At 34.9% G+C, this 19,812-nt stretch overlaps 1 protein-coding gene across 4 annotated transcripts; it reads right to left on the reverse strand.

Annotated features, from left to right (window-relative positions):
* Positions 1-1,926: 1,926 nt before the first annotated feature.
* LOC127069140 (ubiquitin-related modifier 1) lies at positions 1,927-19,591 on the reverse strand. 4 transcript variants are annotated; one of them, XR_007783373.1, is made up of 6 exons: positions 19,428-19,591; positions 19,252-19,316; positions 19,100-19,181; positions 18,554-18,602; positions 6,591-6,732; positions 1,927-2,653 (listed from the first exon to the last, which is right to left on the reverse strand). XR_007783373.1 is itself a non-coding variant. In XM_051005874.1 (5 exons), exons 1-5 carry the CDS (start codon positions 19,469-19,471, stop codon positions 6,721-6,723), a joined length of 252 nt encoding a protein of 83 aa, XP_050861831.1. In that variant the 5' UTR covers positions 19,472-19,591; the 3' UTR covers positions 5,689-6,720. The 4 variants fall into 4 exon arrangements, 2 of the variants coding, with proteins under 2 accessions (XP_050861831.1, XP_050861830.1); XR_007783372.1 differs by lacking the exon at positions 6,591-6,732 and adding an exon at positions 7,386-7,515; XM_051005874.1 differs by lacking the exon at positions 1,927-2,653 and having other exon boundaries at positions 5,689-6,732.
* Between the last annotated feature and the right edge of the window lie 221 nt (positions 19,592-19,812).

Consider the following 19,812-nt stretch of genomic DNA (forward strand, 5'->3'; position numbering starts at 1 on the left):
TTTTACATTTGTTACAATTGCAATAAATTATCCTTAAAAAATTGGATCTTTATATTGCAAAATTTCTTTCTCGTTATCAAAACTTTCAATACTTATATATACATACATACATATACATATATATATATATATATATATATATATATATATATATCCATATATAAGATATCTATGATATATTTCTATTTAACTACATGTATAACCACGATAAATCATTCCTAATAAATTTTCTATCCATCTATCTCTATCTTTTTTTAATTTTGCAAAAATATATTATACTAACTTGCAACAAATATGGAAACGATTCGCAAAGATTCGCAGGAGAATGTCTTCCTGACTGTCGTACGGAACGTAGAGAAGCCGTAAGTTATTTCATCTCTTCTTCCTTCCTCTCTTCCCATCCCTCTCTATCTCCTCTCTCTCTCTCTCTCTCTCTCTCTTTCCTCACGAAGCTACCTCGACGATATTTACTATTTACTCGGCCTTCGAAAATGTCGTTCCGCGAGAAACTGTTTCCAGCTGTTGAAATTCTAGGCAGCGAGAAGCGCGACCGATGCGCGTTGCATTCTAATACGAGAGCTCACCGAATAACTTTGGAAACTGTTAGAAAACGACAAAAAGAGAGATAGATAGATGGATGGATGGATGGATGGATGGATGGATAGATAGATAGATAGATAGATAGATAGATAGATAGATAGATAGATAGATAGATAGATAGATAGATAGAGAAAGAGATAGAAAATAGTGAAAACAGAGAGAAGAGAGAAAAAGAGAGAGAAAGGAGAAAAAAGAGATAAAAATAGTGGAAACGCTGGAGAGAGAAAAGGATAAAAAAATAGTAGAAAAAGCGAAAAGAGAGAGAGAGAGAGAGAGAGAGAGAGAGAGAGAAAGAGAACGATAGAAGATAAAGTAGCTAACAGATAGACGTGACTTATCCTCGAACATTTATTTCTTTTTTTATATCTCTTATCAGAAAATGCAAAAGTTGGATGGTCAAGAACGCTTCTAAAAACAAACGAAAACAAAAAAAAAATACAAAAAAAAAGAAATAAAAACTACAACAAAAATAAAATTATCGATAACGTCGCGATATATTCGCGTCCAAGGAAAGAGGAATAAAGGAATACTACTGGCGATATTCTGTCCTTTCTCTATTTTCTGTTTCTAAAGAAGAAAAATAAGAAAACGAAGGAAACGACGACGACGACGAAGAAGAAGAAGAAGAAGAAGAAGGAGGAGGAGGAGGAGGAGAAAGAGGAGGAGGAGGAAGAGCAGGAGGAGGAGGACGAGGATGAGAAGGATGAGGAGGAGATAGAGAAGGAGATGAAGGAGGAGAAGAAGGAGAAGACAGGGTAACCCTCTGACACGCGACACTTTCTGGATGATTAACTCCCCCTCGGTGTTCAAAAGCACTGAGTGTATCTCTCTCTCTTTCTCTCTCTCTCTCTGTCTCTCTCTATTTCTAGCAAACTCCAGCCAACTGACGGCAAAGAGCACTGAAATTACAATCGCACCGTAAGATTAATAAAAGGCGTGCTAACGAATATACCGTGTTTGCTTTAAAGGAGAGGTAAAAAGACTTGTTATAAAATAGTAATATAATACAATACGATACGATATAACGCGTACACACACACACACACATATAAAAATATACACGCGCGACCGTATGTGTATGTTTGTGTGTAATAATAATTTGTTATAAAATTTCATAATAATGATCTTATAATCCATACTAAAAAATATACATACCAATTAAGTATCACTCACTCAACTTGATTTGTATAAAATAAATGAAGAATTCATTGTTATAAGAACGATAAGAACGCATTTTAATTACCTTTTATCTCAATAAAGTTTTATCTTTCTAGAATTAGTTGCTCGTACGTGATCTCAAACGATTCACATTTATTCATAACTTACTTTATTTCTCTCTCTTTCTTTCTCTCTCTCTCTCTCTCTCCCTTTCCTTCTTTCTTTATCATCCTCATTTTTCTTTTCTTTTCTTTTCTTTTCATTTCTTTTCTTTTCTTTTTTCTTCTTCTTCTTCTTCTTCCTATATAGACAAAAGATGCGCATGATCGAGCCACGAGTTGGACGGAAGAAAGTGAGTGCCTTAGCCATAAATCGGTGCTCGATATAGAAACAAATATAAGAGTAATACTTTCGGATATTGCCGCGTCAAGGTGATTGATGGTCCGAGATATTCAATATCTGCAAAAGTTCACAACGGAGAGCCCCTACCGAAGATCTTACGTATATACACACATAGTCATATACATATATATATATATATACACACATGTGGGTGCGTGCATGAACGTATTTGTGTGTGTACAAAGATAGATATCCACATAGAAAATCCTACTGGCGGCTTTCTTCTTTCTTTCCCTCTACTTACTTACTTTACCTTCTTTTTCTTCCAAGCCCTTCCAACGTCGTGTGTGTGTATATATATATATATATATATATATATATATATATATATATGTATGTATATATATATCGCTATCCTTATCCAAGATAGAGCCTAGATGCAGCCAATTCCGTTATCCCATAGAGTTCGACATGAAGCGTAGTAGAGAGAAGTTATCATCCTAGGACGGCCAAACTCGAATCTTTTAGATAGTCCTAGATATCGGATTCATATCTGGAATTAAAAGCGAAACACAAATCAATTATAAGAAAAAATGTCATGGTACATGTATCTTGTGCCAAATCAAAAAATTGTATACTTATTTATATGTGTATATATATATATATATATATATAAATGTAATATATTAGTTAATATAATATATATATTATATAATTATAATATATATATATGAAAAGAAAGAAACATGGGAAGAAAGAACAATGCAACGAAAAGAAAAAGAAAAGAAAAGAAAACAGATAAATAAATAAAACTGACTAAAGAGAGCTAATTCTCTCGACTAATGGGGGATAATGATTTAAAACGAATGAAAAAAAAAAAAAAGAAAGAAAGAAAAAAAAACACAACAACAAAGAAGAATTATAAAAGAAGAATTAAAAAAAAAAACAAATAAAAGGTAGAAAGGAAGGAAAAAAGAAGAAAGAAAAAGAAATTTATGTGCAAGTAAAAAATGAGACAATTTAATTTGAAAGCAATTAATACGAGAGACTAAAGATTCTTTGCGTCAGCTAAACGAAGAAGAAGAAAAAGAAGAAGAAAAGGAAAAAGAAGAAGAAGAAGAAGAAGAAGAAGAAGAAGAAGAAGAGAAAGAGAAAGAGAAAGAGAAGCGCACAGAGAGACAAGGAAAATTGTTTTTTCGAGCAACTACCGCCGTTCGTCCTCAGCGGAGCCATTAAGGCGAGTTCCGTTCAGCTCGCACTTGAAAGACGAAACGGTTAAGAGATAGACGGAAGAGTCGAGTGGATACTCGAGAAGGACATGGGTGGGACCACGATGAAAAGGGAAGCGAGAAAGAGAGAGAGAGAGAGAGAGAGAGAGAGAGAGAAGCAGACAGAGAGAAGGAAAGAAAGAAAGAGAGAGAAAGAGAGAGTACCAAAAGGGGACCCCGAATCCCCTTACGATGATTGCGGTAGGCTTTTCAGGGCAGCCCTTTTCCACGAGTATCATCGTTTCTCTCCCTTCGCGGCTCTTATCGCACTTCCACGGTAGCCACACTTTGCTCGGCGATGATGTTGCACGCACACACAACGTGTCGGCGTTTAAAAAAAAAAAGAAAAAGAAAAAAGAAAAGAAAAAGAAAGAAAGCTGGACCTTTTTGATGTGTGTGTATGTGTGTGTAAATATATATATATGTGTGTGTGTGTGTGTGTGTGTATATATTGAAATCTCCAAAATTTCCTATCTTTTCTTACGGCGAAGCAAACAAGGAAGGAAAAAATAAACAAAAGACCATAAAACGAGACTAATGTTTTTATAAAGATTTGTGACCCTTCTTCTTTGGGAAGGAAAAAAAGAAAGGAAGAAAAAGGAAAAGAAAAGAAGAGAAAAAAGAAAGGGAAGAGAAAAAGAAAGATAAAATGCCTATCTACCATCTTTCATCTTCATTTAGTAGAAATCCTTTTCTTTTTTTTTTTTTTTATCGGGAGAATGTTGATTAACTTGTAAACGCGAAAAATTGAAGGATATATTCACTTTGATAAAAATATTAAAGATACTTGATTGATGAAAAGGAATAGAGAGTATTGTGTGTATGTGTGTGTGTGTATGTGTAAAAGTGCCTTACTCGACTCTTCCTACGAATCTTAAGGTTGAAACAATATTGAATCTCCTAACGAACGAATTCATTCATTTTCGAAAAGTCTTTCTCTTTCTCTTTCTCTCTCTCTCTCTCTTCTCTTCCTCTTCTCATTCTCTAACAGTACGCTCTTCAAAGCGATCTACGAAGTCGTGCCGGTTAGACGATAGGTACACGCGGTCCCAGATGAAGTCGTTAACTCGAGTATGTACCCACTCGAGGATCGAATCGAGAGTACCGAGGAAAATTGGAAGGAGCCAGGTGAAAATGAAAATTCTGCCGATACAAGACAGAAAGAGAGAAAGAGAGATAAAAAGAGAGAGACAGAAAGAGGAAGAGAGAGGAAGAGAGAGACCGAAAACTTTCGAGTCGAGAGGAAGTTTAATTTGTGGAAAAAATAAAATAAAATAAAATAAAATGGAATAAAATAAAATAGAGTAAAAATAAAAATAAAAATAAAAATAAATAAAAGGGCCTTTAAGCTTGATAAAAAAAAAAAGGAAAAAAAAAAGGGAAAAAAGTACATGGATAAAAAAAACAAAATTCATCGGTTGGCGTGTAAATTTATTTCGCTTTTCTGGCTTTTGAGCTTCGATATAAAAGCCGTTAGGAGTAACTATTCGATATAGCCAGCACACGATGGATAGTTTCTCGATTGTAACATGCTAGTAACGTGCGTTCGATCTAACTGCCTCGAGGTAACAGCTTGTTTTAATACCGGAGTAACATCGAAACGAGAGAGTGTGTACGTTCCTCTAAATAGTTCGATCATCGAGCTTGTACCAATCGTATTACAAAAGTGAAAGTAAACCGGGTTGATCGTGTTTCCTTTATCCATCGTTATTTATCTTTTTCTTTTTAAACAGATTTATTTATATGGATTTTTCTCAACTCGAAATTTCCCGAATATACCAATATTATAAAATATCGTCCCTGAAGATAGGCATCACTTTATACTTCTTCGTCGATAATATAGATTACGAACGTTATCGATAAGAAACTTTTTTAAGCCCCTGTGATAGGCAATACAGTCGTACATACTTGTACGGATAACGGGATATCTTTGTTCAGGGGCTCAAAAGTTTCTTAATATACTCTATCTACAAAGTATAAAATGTTGTCTGCTTTCAGGAACAATACTAACGATTAAACATTAAAATTTTTATACGACGCAAGAAGACATGAATAAAATATATATTATAAATAAAATATTAATGCTATACAGAAGATATTCAAAATACTATTCAAGATATTCAAAAATATAAATTCTTCTTCTTATGTATATATAATACATATATAAATATATATAAAATATGCATATTATAAAGTTTTCAATTGGAAGAAAATAACTTTATCTCTCTCTCTCTCTCTCTCTCTCTCTCTCTCTCTCTCTCTCTCTCTCTCTCTCTCTCTCTCTCTCTCTCTCTCTCTCTCTCTCTCTCTCTCTCTTCTCTCTTTTCCTCTCTTTTTCACTCATCGATAGAAAGGAACTAGTAGCCTAGCAACACCCAACGATGCCACTTGGGCATCTTCTCTCGGCATCTGTTCGGCTTTCAATTTGTCTTATCTTCGCGATCTACTTTACAGCATTTCTCCTTGCGAAGAAAGCGTGGTAACGTGTTAGGATACTCCGAAGAACAAACCGAACGAGAAATAGAAATTATCCTTGTCGGTTACTTACACTTTTCAACTCCTTTTCCACTTTTCCTCCTCCTCCCCTACTCTACCCTCCTACTTACGCCTTCCTCCTTCTTAACAAGAGAAAACCGACAAGAGGGATAACGAGATAATGCTTTTTGTGACTAGTAGTAATACCAGAGCCACTTTAAGTAAAACGAATCATATCTTCTATCCTCGTCGTTAAAAATTACACGATCTTTCCTCGATTACGACGACCATTATGAATCCTCCTGATTAATTCAGTCGATTCGGACGAAGGAACGACCCAATAGGAAGTAAAAAGATCTCTCTCTCTTTCTCACTCTCTCGCACGAATCCGTTCGTAATTACTATCGAAAAAAAAAAGTAAAGAAAAAAGGAAAAAAGAGAAGAAATTGTCTTTTCGTTCGGTCCTTAACGTTTGTCGTGTTATCGAATCGCACGGAAGAAAGAAAAAAATAAAATTAAAAGAATCCAATCTCCATGAAAATCAAGTTACGAAAATGAATTACTTCAAGAGAATATCTACTGCAATTTAACTTTTGAAATGTGGTTTAAGCGCCGACGAAAGAAATCTGCCAAAGGAATTTGGTGGTGAGAGTTGAACGGTAGCTAGTTTGTGTATTGGTACCTATAGTAATAGAAGTCTAAATAACGTATCGGGAAAGATTAAATTCTTTCACGTTACGTCCTTACCCTCGATGTTTGCACGAGGTAGAAAAATTAATATCGGAGATTAGCCTCATTTCCTCTCTTTCCTTCCTTCCTTCCTTCCTTCCTTCCTTTCTTTCTTCCTTCCTTCCTTCCTTCCTTCCTGATATCCTCTTTAATTTATATCCTCGAAGCAAAAGGAACAAAAAGAAAAGAGAAATAAAAGTTTAGAAAAAAAAGAGAAAAAGAAAGAAAAATTAAAAACGTTAAAAAATGTTATCGCTCTTAAACAAATTTGTTATTGTTATTGTTATTGTTATTGTTATTGTTATTGTTATCGTTGTTGTTTTTTCTTTCTTATATCGAATCAATGAAACATTCCACGTTTACAAAATAGCTAGCTCGACTTTGGCAAAGGATTTCAAGTTGTTGGAAAAAATCGGAAGAAGCTTCGCTAACGAACAAGGAGGAAGAGAGTAAGTGAAAGAGAAAAAGAAAGAGAAAGACAAAGAGAAAGACAAAGAGAAAGACAAAGAGAAAGAGAGAGAGAGAGAGAAAGAGTGAGAAAGATAGAGAAAGTTCATGCCACGCACAGTTTGTAACGTAAGTCATGTCACTTCTCGCGGTTTATTATAATGAGGCCAGGGGGTAGCTTTACACGGGTCCTTGGCACGTAGCCTCTCGTGCCGAAGCTAACTACTACTACTACTACTACTACTACTACTACTACTACTACTGCTACTACTACTACTACTGCTATTACTACTACTACTACTGCTACTACTGCTACTACTACTACTATTACTTTTCTAACGTTGCATTGATTACCTACGTACGTACTTATTTAACGCATCCTCGAGAACCATCAAGGAAATTCGATCACATCGTGGTTCGGTATCGAAGTCATCGAGTTAAGATCGATTCACAACGAAATGCCATTAACCGAGCACTTTATCCTCGTTATCGTCCTCTATATTCGTTATCCGCCATAGAAGAAGAGAGTTACTTTGGGAACTTTCAACTGTGTCCAAGGAGTCTAACTAGAAGAACTTTCTTCTATGCGAAGAAAAAAAAACGGAGAGAGAAGGAAAATACAAAAGAAAAGAAAAGAAAAAAAACAAGGGAAGAGAGAAAAAAAACAGCTTTTTTTTTAATCGTAAAAACTTTGAAGTACGACTAAGAAAAATAAAAGAAATAATCTAGAGAAGATAATAGAATCTAGAGGATCTCTTGAAACAAATACTTGAAAAAGATAGAAACGAGGAAAAAGAAATAGATATCGAAAGGTATTCTGATAGTGACAGGACGAATGATTATCCGCGAATGATAGTGCCGAAAAGTGAAAATGTTTATACGTGTTCACGTATGTGTGTGTGTGTGTGTGTGTGGGAGGGAAGGTATGTAGGGTTACGTTACTTTCATGTCATCTTCCAAAACGTTAAATCGAGGAAAAGCGATGAGAGGAAGCATTAACGTTGGAACGAATTCGATATGGCACGTTAATTAAAGTTATACGCAACTTCTACAGACAAAACGTATGGTTGTAGCACAACGAGTGATAGTAACGTGAGCCTGCCAAAAGTATTACAGCTGTTTGCCAGCTAGCTACGATGAAAGCTCGACTTGCCGTCGTACGTGTAATAGGTGCATATAAAACTCTTTCTAATAATAATGATGATGATGATGATTATGATGATGATGATGATGATGATGATGATGATGATAAGAATAATAATAATCATCATCATGACTATGATCATCATCATAAAAATAAGAAGTTGATCTCATCAGAAAGCTAAAGTGTCACCGGGATGAAGATAAGGTAAGGTAGTCCCATTAGGATTATCGTGTATACTACTCACGCATGAAAGAGTCATAGGTCAAATTGGACTCTGGAGATTTAACTCGAAATTACCTGCCGTCATGCGAATGAACTTTGGTAAATCAGAGATAGGAATAAACTTTGAAGTAAATCGTCTTTCGGTAGGTTTGATAGGTTCGAATAAATTACATAATTGAAAGAAAGAAAAAGAGGAAAAGAGAAAGAAAGCTAATCGTATACATCCACCCACCCACCCACACTCTCTCTCTCTCTCTCTCTCTCTCTCTCTCTCTCTCTCTCTCTCTCTCTCTCTCTCTCTCTCTCTCTCTCTCTCTCTTTCAATCTCGTACTTTAATGTATAGAAAAATAAAAGAAAAAAAAAAAAAAACGAGAGAGACAGATATATCGAAGGAAGGCCAAAAGTGGTTCGATTCTCTACCCTCCTACGCCATCGTCACCACCACCAACACTATCACCATCGCTATCACCACCATAGGCAATTTTATTGGCGAGTACTTCAATCGTGCTTTACGCGACGTATTCTCAAGCGAGACTACGAGGAGACTACGGCTACAACGATTTCTCTGTTATATCTCGACAACATAAACATCCTGGAAAAAATAAATATGAATCGCCATAAAGATTCGAAACGATCGTAAAGGATCGTTACTCACGACGGCTGTATCGCCGTTAAATCGCGACCTTTGCCAAAAATGGGCTACGGCATTGTCATTAATGTCTCTAGCGTGAATAAACCACAACGCATTCGTCATTAACAACCAATTCTTTATTATATCTTCTACGGAACCATTTTTTTTTTTTCTTTTATAATTATGGTACGTTTATAGTTGGGTACGTGTTCCGCACAATAAATAAAAAGAACGAGAGAAACGTTTCGAGATGTAAAAAGAGATATGCCAAGTTTAATACTCGAAGATTAATCCAAAGAGAAGCAATTCTTAGAAGAATCTGAAAAGGCAACCCTAATATTTTCTATAATTAAAAAAAGAAAAAGAAAAAAGAAAGGAAGAGAAAGAAACAAAGAGAAGGGGAAAGAGACAAAGAGAAAGAGGAAGATGCTCGTTCTATGGGGACCCTGCGTTATTTAGAGAAAGATAATGTTTTACGATCACGCGATGACTCTTCATCTTTTAATCCTTGTCCATTGCAAGATCCTCGTCTTCTAATGTCTCCTTATCGTTCGTCCTCGAACTAGTCTCTCATCTTTTTTCGACGATAACGATTTTATCTATTTTCTCCCCTAACGTTCATCCCTATGGTAACATTATCGATTCGAAATAGCATTATTATCAATCGCGATGACATACGATCTTGACGAACCGAATGGGAAGTAGAGAGACAGTTCGCATGGTGCATAACCGAAATGGACATGAACACCTAGTTGAGATTCGGGTCAGCGGCTTGGCGAGCTTGTCCTGTTCTCTGGGGATGAACGATGTAGGGTTGCTTCGATTAGAGGAGAGAGAGAGAGGGAGAGAAGGGAGAAAGAGTATGAGGATAAAGAGAGAAAGATTGAAAGACTGATGATAAAGAGAGATCAAATGAGAGAATGAGGATAAAAAGAGAGAACGAAAGGATGAGGATGAAAAAAGAAGTAGAATGAAAGAATTAGATTAGAAAGATATAGATTAAAAGTGAGGCTTAAAGAAAGAAAATAAGAAAATGAAGAAATAAAGAAATATATATATACGTATATATATATACAATGTATCATTTTGAAAATTATATACATTTTTGTAGTTTACTAGTTTTACTATTAAGTACGTTTATAAATAATAGTAAATAAAAAAAGAATTATTTGCAAATTAAATTACTTTATGACTGTATGAAACTATAAGTTTATAGTTTAATATATGTATATATTTAATAGCAAATATATATATATATTACGTTTGTATATTAAATTATAAATATTTATGTATGTAATATATTGTACATAATATATACTGTTTATAAAATATATATATATATTTATATAAAAAAAGAGAGAGAGGGCAAGAGAGAAGAATATAGAGATAGTGGACAAATTATCCACCTTCTTGGAGACTCCACAATCCTCTGAGCTATCCTGTCGAAGCATCCAGTCGATTCATCCAGTGGGAATCTCTCCCCGAAAGACTCGCGACCCACGCCCTAATAGCTGCCTATAGGGATGCGTCGAGACTCCCGATGGACCGAACGAAATCTCGTGCATTGTGCTAACCCAACCCTCCTTCTCACTCTCGTAACTCACGATGGAAAGCAGGAGAACGACGCAGGATGCAGGAGAGAAGCTCTTTCCAATTTGCCACGGGTCTCCTGCGTTCGACGGGAGATCGAAAGATATTTAAGAGACAACGTTTTCGTCTCCTCCTCCTCTTTTCCCTCTTTCTCTTTCTCTTTTTCTCTCTCCCTCTCTCTTTGTCTCTTTCTATTTCACTATGGACAACGTCATTATTCACTTACTTTTTCTTTTTAATTCATTAAATTTTTAGTTCGAAAATGTTGTACGTAAACTATTCTGCAAATTCATACAATTTTGCCTATCACCAGGGGCACTCAATCATTAATATCAATTATCGATGATCACGTTAAAACAGAAATTTTGAAAGCAACTTCGAAAATGAAGTATAATCAATGAAATGAAATGGAATGAAATGAAAAAAGAACAAAAAGAAAACAAAGATAATACACATCGTTAAATATTTTCATGTAAAATATATTGGAAACACAATTTTTGCCTATCATTAGGGGCACTCGATCATTGACCTTAAAAACTATCGAAGATCGTATAAGAAGAAATGTGCAAATTTTGATTATAACTTATATAAGATAAATTATAATCAATAAAACGAAATGAACGAAATTATCATCAACAATTCTGATTATACGTACTGTCATACTTAAAATAATGAAACTCAGCGACTTAAAAAGATATCTTGGAAGAAAACGCATCGCGCAAATTAATCATATTCTACCAACGTTATTATTACTTGAGATCTCTTCGTAAAAAGGAAAAAAGAGAAGGTAACAAAAAAAAATAAATAAACAAAAAAAAAGCAAGAAAAAAGAAAAGAGGAAAAAGAGGAAGGAAAGGAAGAAAAGAAATAGCGTTTTCATAAGAAAGGTCAACGTAGGCAATCTCTTCTTTGGTACTACTAACGTCGTTTCAACGAAAAGTGACTCGAAGAGGATCCTTCGTGGATTCTTCGCCGACACAATATCGTAGTGGAAAACGTAGAATGGAAGATTCGCGAGTACGAAGAGAAGTACGAGAGGAACGAGAATAAGAGAAGAGCATTCGAGAAGGATGTAACGCGAAACCGTCTACCGACTACGGCTCATAAAACCGCGCGTTTTATGCTGATGGCCTGCTGATGGTCTCGGGGACATTGTCACGAACGAGTCAAAGAAGAAAAGAAAAGAAAAAAAAAGAAAAGAGAAGAAAAGAAAAGGGATGGGAAGGGAAGAGAATGGAAAGAAGGGGAAGGAGAAGGGAAAAAAAAAGAAAGGAAAGGAAAGGAGGCCAACCGAGACGAAGAAGAAAGGACGAGGTAGTAAGATGGAATGCGAGCTTAAGCACGAAAAGAGAAGAATTAAAATGGGCATACGGGTATCTTCTTCTTATTCTTATTCTTATTCTTCTTCTTATTCTTATTCTTATTCTTATTCTTCTTTCTGTACTACTAGTTCTTCTTCGATCGATTCCTCCTCTTCGGCTCCATACTTTTTCGAATGACTTTGGCACTGGAGCCAAATGTTAAGAAGCGCCAGGTGTTATCTATTCGTTAAGTATTCGAGAAGATATTTTCAAAGAAAAAAATTATTCGACGATTATATCGTGCGATAAGTTCGTTTTAATTTGTCTATCCAATGTCCACCTCGAGAGAGTATTATACGCGTGTATATATATATATATATATATATTTTATTTTCATTGGGTACGTATTTCGAAGTAATCGTAATTTTAAAAAAACAAAATCGTCGTTTCGTGGAACAAACTTTCTTGTTGGAAAAGTTTGAATAAAATTCTTCTTCCCATTTTCCTCTCCTCTTTTCTTTTGTTTTGTTTTTTCTTTTCCTTTTTATTTTTATTTTTTATTATTCTTTTTTTTTTTAAATACCACTACGAATATTCATGAACACGTTCAACTTGTTGTTTGAGATTTCAGTATTAGGAATGAAAACGAAACGTAAATTACGACGAATGTATTTTAAAATATCTCTCCGTTCGCGTTTCGTTAACATCGGGAGAGCGTTGTACTCGAAGCTTTCTTGCGAAACGAATTAATCACAGAAATGAAATGCTCGGTGTAAATTGAGAAGAGTGTTCGAAGAAGAAGAAAAAAGAAAAGAGGAGAGAAAAAAGAAATGACAAAAAAAAATTATAACAAACGCAGGGCACACCGACTAGGAAGACATTAAGAGGATTAGTACTCTAATGGTTAGACCGTTGTTAAACTAAAATAAATACGGCATACGCGAGAACGAACGTGTAATTATGCGAGTAAGTAGTAATTACCGAGTGGAAAGAAAGAAAAAGAGAAAATGAGAAGGAAAGAAAGAAAGAAAGAAAGAAAGAAGAAAAGAAAAAGAGAGAGAGAGAGAGAGAGAGAGAGAGAGGGAAAGAGAAAAAGAACGTCGAGTAGAACCACTGAAATTTTCTGCTCTTGTAAAGGGTTCGAAAGAAAGGAAAAGAAGAGAAGAAATGAAGTGAAAAGAGAAGAAAAAGAAAAAGAAAAAGAAGAAAAAAAAAGAATCGATAAACGATAATAAAAATTTGAGAGGGAACTGCAAATGAAGAAATCAAACGAAAGAGAAAGGAAAAAGGATAGAAAGAAAAGGAAAGAAAAGGATAGGGGACCGTTAAAAGAGTAAGAGAAAAGAGAGCGAATCGTTAAAAGTTCGAGACGCGTTAGTTTGGAAGGGTTTCGAGAAAATAGCCAAAGTTCCCAAGGGACTCGTTCGTCGGTGCCTTTATTATTTTATATTTCGCGGGAAGAAGGAAGAGAGAGAAGGAGTAAGTAAGTAAGGAAGTAAAGAAGGAAGAAAGGAAGGACAAGGAGGAAGTAAAAAGAAGGGGAATGGTATATACGGTTGGTAAAGGAGTAGAAAAGATAACAGAAATTATACGCATGTTTCAAAGTGAAACAACCGTTAGTGGAGACGCGAAAGTTTAATTCGCGACGATACTGAGACAACGGCTGATTTCATTCTCGCGAAAATCTGGAAGAGAACCCTTTCTACTCTAATTCCGTTGAATTTCTCGCACGATATTTTTTTTTTCTGTATCTATTTATCTATCCATCTATCGGTCTATCTCTCTCTCTCTCTCTCTCTCTCTTTCTCTCTTTTCTTTTTTAATTTTTTTGAACACCCAAAGATCGTTTAATGTATGTATGTATAACTAAACATTTACGATGTTTCTAAAAGAAAAGGATAAAAATTATTTTAAAATACATTGCAAACTACTTCGAGTGCAATCGAGAGATTTAAAAAAAGGAAAGAAAGAAAAGAAAGAGAGAGAAAGAAAGGGAAAAGGGAAAAAGAAAGATTTTTTATAAGGAAATAAAAATATACACGATCAATAAGTACACGCTTGTTAAGTAATGAAGGATTAAACGAATGAATAAATCATGAATTTCTACATGTGGATCTAATGTGACTCCAGTTTAGATTTCAAGCTTTCAAATGATCAACAGAGAAGGGCGCGTTTTGGTCAAGCGAGTTCGCGTAACACGTGTCCAATAAATGTCATAACGTTTGGAAGTGGAGTTTCGACCGGACTCCTCTACTACGTCTCTACGTAATTCATCTACTGTATAATAATCGTTTAGAATAATCCTCTTAGGATACTTATTTACAGATATTATATACGTAAGTAGAGAGACAAAAGAAGAAAGAGAGAAAGAGAAAGATATATATATATAGAGAGAGAGAGAGAGAGAGAAAGAGAGATGATAATGACGATGTTGAAAAGCAATGTAAAGAACATTCCTGTTGATAGTTCAAACAAAAGTGAACAAGAGAGAGAAAGAGAGAGAGAGAGAGAGAGAGAGAGAGAGAGAGAGAGAGAGAGAGAGAGAGAGAATATAATACTGCTAGTTACAGGAGGTTTCTAGCTAGGCCGGATTAAACGTGGATGCTGTGCGTTTCAGGTCTCACGTTCTTCTCCATTCGGAGTACACCGTTGAAAGCACGTACCAACGCATTTCCAGAATCACCGAATAAACACACGAGCGAGTAAAGCTCGTTGAAACGATTGCAGAGTATTCCCCTTTTCGATGTGCCAGCTGTGTTACATATCGTGTAATGACGACGTGATTGATGTATCGTGTTTTTTATATAAAAAAAAAAGAGAAAAAAGAGAGAGAGAGAAAACGTGCCAGATTGCCGTACTCTGGTTCACTAAAAACCGATTAAAACGAATCGGTGAAAGGGCGAAAAGAATAAAGAAAGGAGGTGAAAGAGCTACTTGCCTGTCCCATTAGAAATTCCTTCTTTCGAGCGGTTAATTAACGAGCCAAGTTTTCCACGCATACCAGATAAAGCACGTCTATCTCTCTCTTTCTTTCTTTCTTTCTTTCTTTCTCTCTCTTTCTCCGTCTATCTGTCTACCTGTCTCTCTCTCTTTCTTTCTTTCTTTCTTTCTTTCTCTTTCTTGTACCTCTTTTCCTTGTTTCTGTCTTTCTCTTTCTCCCCATATTTCATTTATATTCATACATTATTTTTATAAAGTTATTTTTTTTCAATATAAATTATCATATTACGATCAAGAATATTCTCTCTCTCTCTCTCTCTCTCTCTCTCTCTCTCTCTCTCTCTCTCTCTCTCTCTCTTTTTCTCTCTCTCTCCATTATATTTTATATTGACGGATTACAATTTACAATTAGTATGATAAATATTTCTTCTATTCATCTATCTTTTTTTGTTATCCTTTTTCCTATAGATACGTGATTTATATTTATATATTGTTTAAAAATTTTTTGTTTCTTATTGCATATTATCATATCATATAATATAATTATAAATCTAAATTAATATAATTGAAAATATATATTAAATTATATTATATTATATATATATATATATATATTATAAATTTAAATTAGTATAATTAAAAATTCTCTCTTTGTCTCTCTCTCTCTCTCTCTCTCTCTCTCTCTCTCTCTCTCTTTCTTTCTCTTTCTCTTTCTATTTCTATCTATTATATTTTATACAGATAAAATCTCAGTACGATAAATATTTCTTCCCTCTGTTTCTTTCTATCTATTTATCTTATTCTATTTACCACTCCACCTTTTCCTATCCGTCTGTCTATCTATTTTTATCTACTTGTCAATCTTTTCTACATTTGTCTAATTTTTTCTATCTTTCTATCTGTCTATCTCTATTATTTTCTACTTATCCGTCGGCACGTGCTTTTTCCTTAACTAAATCCTTTCATTTCTTATTTCGAGTATTCTCGAAAGCGTCGAAAAGTGGTGAAACTCGTGGAAAGTCCAATGTTAATTGTAACGTAATGTATGTAAAGCCCAGCATGCCACAAAGTAAAGAGGACGAGTAAGAGGGTTGAAGGAGGGCAAGCTCGGTCGGTCGCTCGGTGAGGAAAATGGGGGCTGGAAAGCAAGTGGGGGTAGGTATCGCGTAGATGGTGGCAAAGGGTGGTACTAAGTACCGGGACGTTGCTCGCGGTGGTAGAGCTTCAGGGACGAAATAAGCGACGGTAAAAGTAGGGGAAAGAGCGATCGTGGCGAGAATCCTTGGAGACCAGCCAAAGTGTCGGCCGTTGTATTATAGTCATTACGAGAAACTTATCCTGAACGTTGTACGTCGCGCGAACGAGAACGTTTCTCTTTTTAGAAAAGAAAAAAAGAAAGAGAAAAAGAAAGAGAAAGAGAGAGAGAGAGAGAGAGAAAGAGAGAGAACTCGTAAAGCTTTCTCTCTCTCTCTCTCTCTCTCTCTTTCTTTTTCTCTCTCACTCTTTTTGTCTCTTGAAAAGAAGAAAAGAAAGCATGCGCAAGTTTTATTCCATTCGAAACTTCCCTTTTCGACGTATTTCTATTCGAATGCACATGCCAAACAACGATGATTACGATGGTACGTCTTCCAGCACGTTCGCCTTAAAGAACTTGCCAAGTGACGTCCTGTGAAAGTCTACCTTCGATCAAAGGACCGAACTTTGAGAGTACGAGAGAACTTTCTTTCTTTTTATATATATATATTTATATATATATACACATGTGTATGTATATTATTCTTTTCCTATTTCTTTTATGATATATTGTTTTATTTTCGTTCTTCTTGTTTTTGTTTTTGTTTCTATTTTATCCTTTTTTTTTTCAATCGTCCTTACAATTAGTATGCCCTCCCGCTAACGAGATCGACACGTACGTGATCGTACGACGATTCCCTTCACAAGGTTCTGTAATTTTAGAACAGGTGTATACATATACCAAAAAAAAAAAAGTAAAAAAAGAAGACACAAAAACATAAATAAAAATGATACGTTTGTAGTTAACTCGTCAGCTGGCAAGATTTGTACGTGTAATTCTATTAAAACGTTTGTACGTGGTATTTGTGAAGTATATAAAAAAAAAAAAAAATGGAAAAAAAGAGAGAGAGAGAGAGAAGAAGAAATAAAAGAAATGAAAAAAAAATAGTGTGAAACGAGAATAAAAAAAAAGAAATCGTAAAAAATTAACAAAAAAGTTTTCGTAATTTTTGTTAAAGTCTATACGTTCGCATAATCAAATCAGGCATTTATAGAAATAACTTTATTATCGAAGAATAATAATAATAAGAAGAAACTCTCTCCAATATAGTTCTGTGGACTCGTGAATAGCCATCCTCGAATATCATACGTCTTTCCATCGACATCGACGGTCCATCCGATGTCTTAACCACCGTGTAACGTCGATATGAAGAGCACGGTGTCTCTCGGTTGTAGGACGTAATCTCCTTGGCCCTGTAAACACCGATAGATATTCCTTCGTGTTACGAAGGATCTCGCGTAAATTGAAAGGGAACGTACATATGTACGTGTTCACTTTGGAATAGAATCCTTCTCGTTATAACGTCACTGGACAAGAAGATCTATTACAATACTCGAGAGATCCAAACGAGAGTTTCCCTTAAAATTTACGAATTGATCCTGACGAGAAAGAAAAGAAAAAGTACTCCAAGGAAGGACGTCGCATATGAGATGAAGCAGCATTTAGGAAGGAAAAGAGGAAAGCAAAGGAACTTGCAAGCTATATCCGTGTATGTGTTCGCACGCGCACGTGTATGTGTGTGTGAGAGAGAGAGAAAGAGATAGATATAGAAAGAGAGCAGAGGGTGAAACGTGAAAGCGAGACAAAGAGACGTGGGAGTCGAAGTGTGCGAGAGAAGCTTTGCGAAACGTTGGTATTATCATAATAATGGCCGAACCCATCATCCTTCTCCCGTCTGCTTTTTGGTTCTCCCTCCACCCTTCTTCCCTTTAAAAGTAGCTACGAGCTCTAATAGCGCCTCACAGCCTATACTATACATTTACAAATTTAAAATGATAATTTTCCCGCGGGTGTGGCGAGCCAAGATGATTTGCGCCCTTTTCGAGAGAAGGAAAGAAAGAGAGAGAAAGGAAGAAAGAGTTGCTAACGCTTTCCAAGCTCCCTCGTGAATGTGTTTGATGTTACGTTAACTCCGTTACAATATTAAATGGAATGGAAAATAAATTCTTACATATTTTGGGAGATCTTATTTTTAGAGAGGAAGGTTCTCATTTGAATTATTTTGGAAAGTAATTGTTGATAATCATTTCGTTGATTAAATTTTTTAAAGATCCTCTTTCTATTCAAAACTTTCTAACGCAATGTTGGTAAGTGTAGATCCCTATAAGTTGTTGTCTTCGATACTGTACGTCAATGATCAACCATTGCAATAAACTCCAGAGCCGCCTAGCGGCGAAACTAACTAACTTACAAATCTATCTCTCACATGGTTAATTCTATTTACTCTCTCTCTTTTTTTTTTCTGTATTTTCTTTACATGAAGCAAAAAATAAATAAATAAAACGATTCTAATTTTTATCTTAAAATAACATCATAAATCAAGAGAATATTAGAATGCTATAAGGAAGGAAAGAATAAAAATGGTGTATGTACAAGAATAAAATTAAACGATATAACCTAATAAAACTTACCAATAATTCCCAATCAGTGTCGTTTACGAGAACGAGAATCCCTGGTCGTCTGAAAGATCAAATTACAACTTTCAATTTTAACTGTCACAAAATCACATCATTCACATCACTATTATTCACTTTCGAACGTTATAACACTGTTACATTTTACCGCGTTCGCCCGCCAAATGAATTCGCGACACTACCTATCGGAACAAAATGGTACTACACAGGCTAGTTGCCATGATGAAAATGTGAACGTGTCATTGTACATAGAGCAAGGAAAGGTGAGTGAAATCGGAAGGAAACCGCGTGGGTCGTTTCAACATTTTTCTACATGTTGTGATTATCCTGATTAAAACATCATCGAGATCGAATTATCGAAGAAAAAATTTTTTTGTTTCGTTTTGTCTTCTTCGTCTTTTTTGTTTCTTTTTTCTTTTCTTTCTTATTTTTTTTTTTTTTTCTTTTCTTTTTGTTTTACGCAAAGAAAAAAGGGAAAGTTTTCGAAACAGAAATTTCGATATAAAAAAAAGATTACGAATAGATTTATCAAACGATACTTACACGGTATCTTCTTGCATAAAAAGTTCCAGTCGTTCTTTCAATAGGTTATCTTTTATCCAATATAATAAACGTTTCAATTTCCCTACGAAATATCATATTATCATTATTCAAGGATATTTATAAAACAAAGAAAGATTTTATTATATACGTACATTCGCCAGCAGGTAAGTTAACCTCGTGTTTTTTCTTTTTATCAAACAATGACTCGGCACCACCTCTGTAAAAACAATGTAAATGAAGTATATAGTTGCCATTAGTGAAGTATAATAGTTGTCATTTCGTGATAAAAATACTTGACAAACGTTAATATATTTCTCGCAACATTTACCCAAACTCAATTGTTATTGGAAGAGATTTGTCTTCGGAAGGCATTTTTTTCGATTTTCTCTTCCCTTTCTTTTCTCTCTTTTCTCAATTTTTCGACGCACACTTTCCAGTAACACGCTTCCGTAAACACACAAGCGCGCACGCATGCGGCATTCTAATCTGAACAAGAGGAACGTTCCTTATTTTCAGAATTTGGACGACAGTACTGTCTGATCGCCGTACTTTTTTGAATTTTACTAATGTAACTTGATTCAATGATATATATATATATATATATATATATATATATATATTATAGAAATTTATGAATTAATTTGTATTACATATTTATGAGTATTATTTTCAAAATCGAATTTCCTGTTCTTCATAAAAGATAATTAAGAATA

The sequence above is a fragment of the Vespula vulgaris genome, chromosome 14, assembly GCF_905475345.1.
Source record: "Vespula vulgaris chromosome 14, iyVesVulg1.1, whole genome shotgun sequence".
Classification (NCBI taxonomy): Eukaryota; Metazoa; Arthropoda; class Insecta; order Hymenoptera; family Vespidae; genus Vespula; species Vespula vulgaris.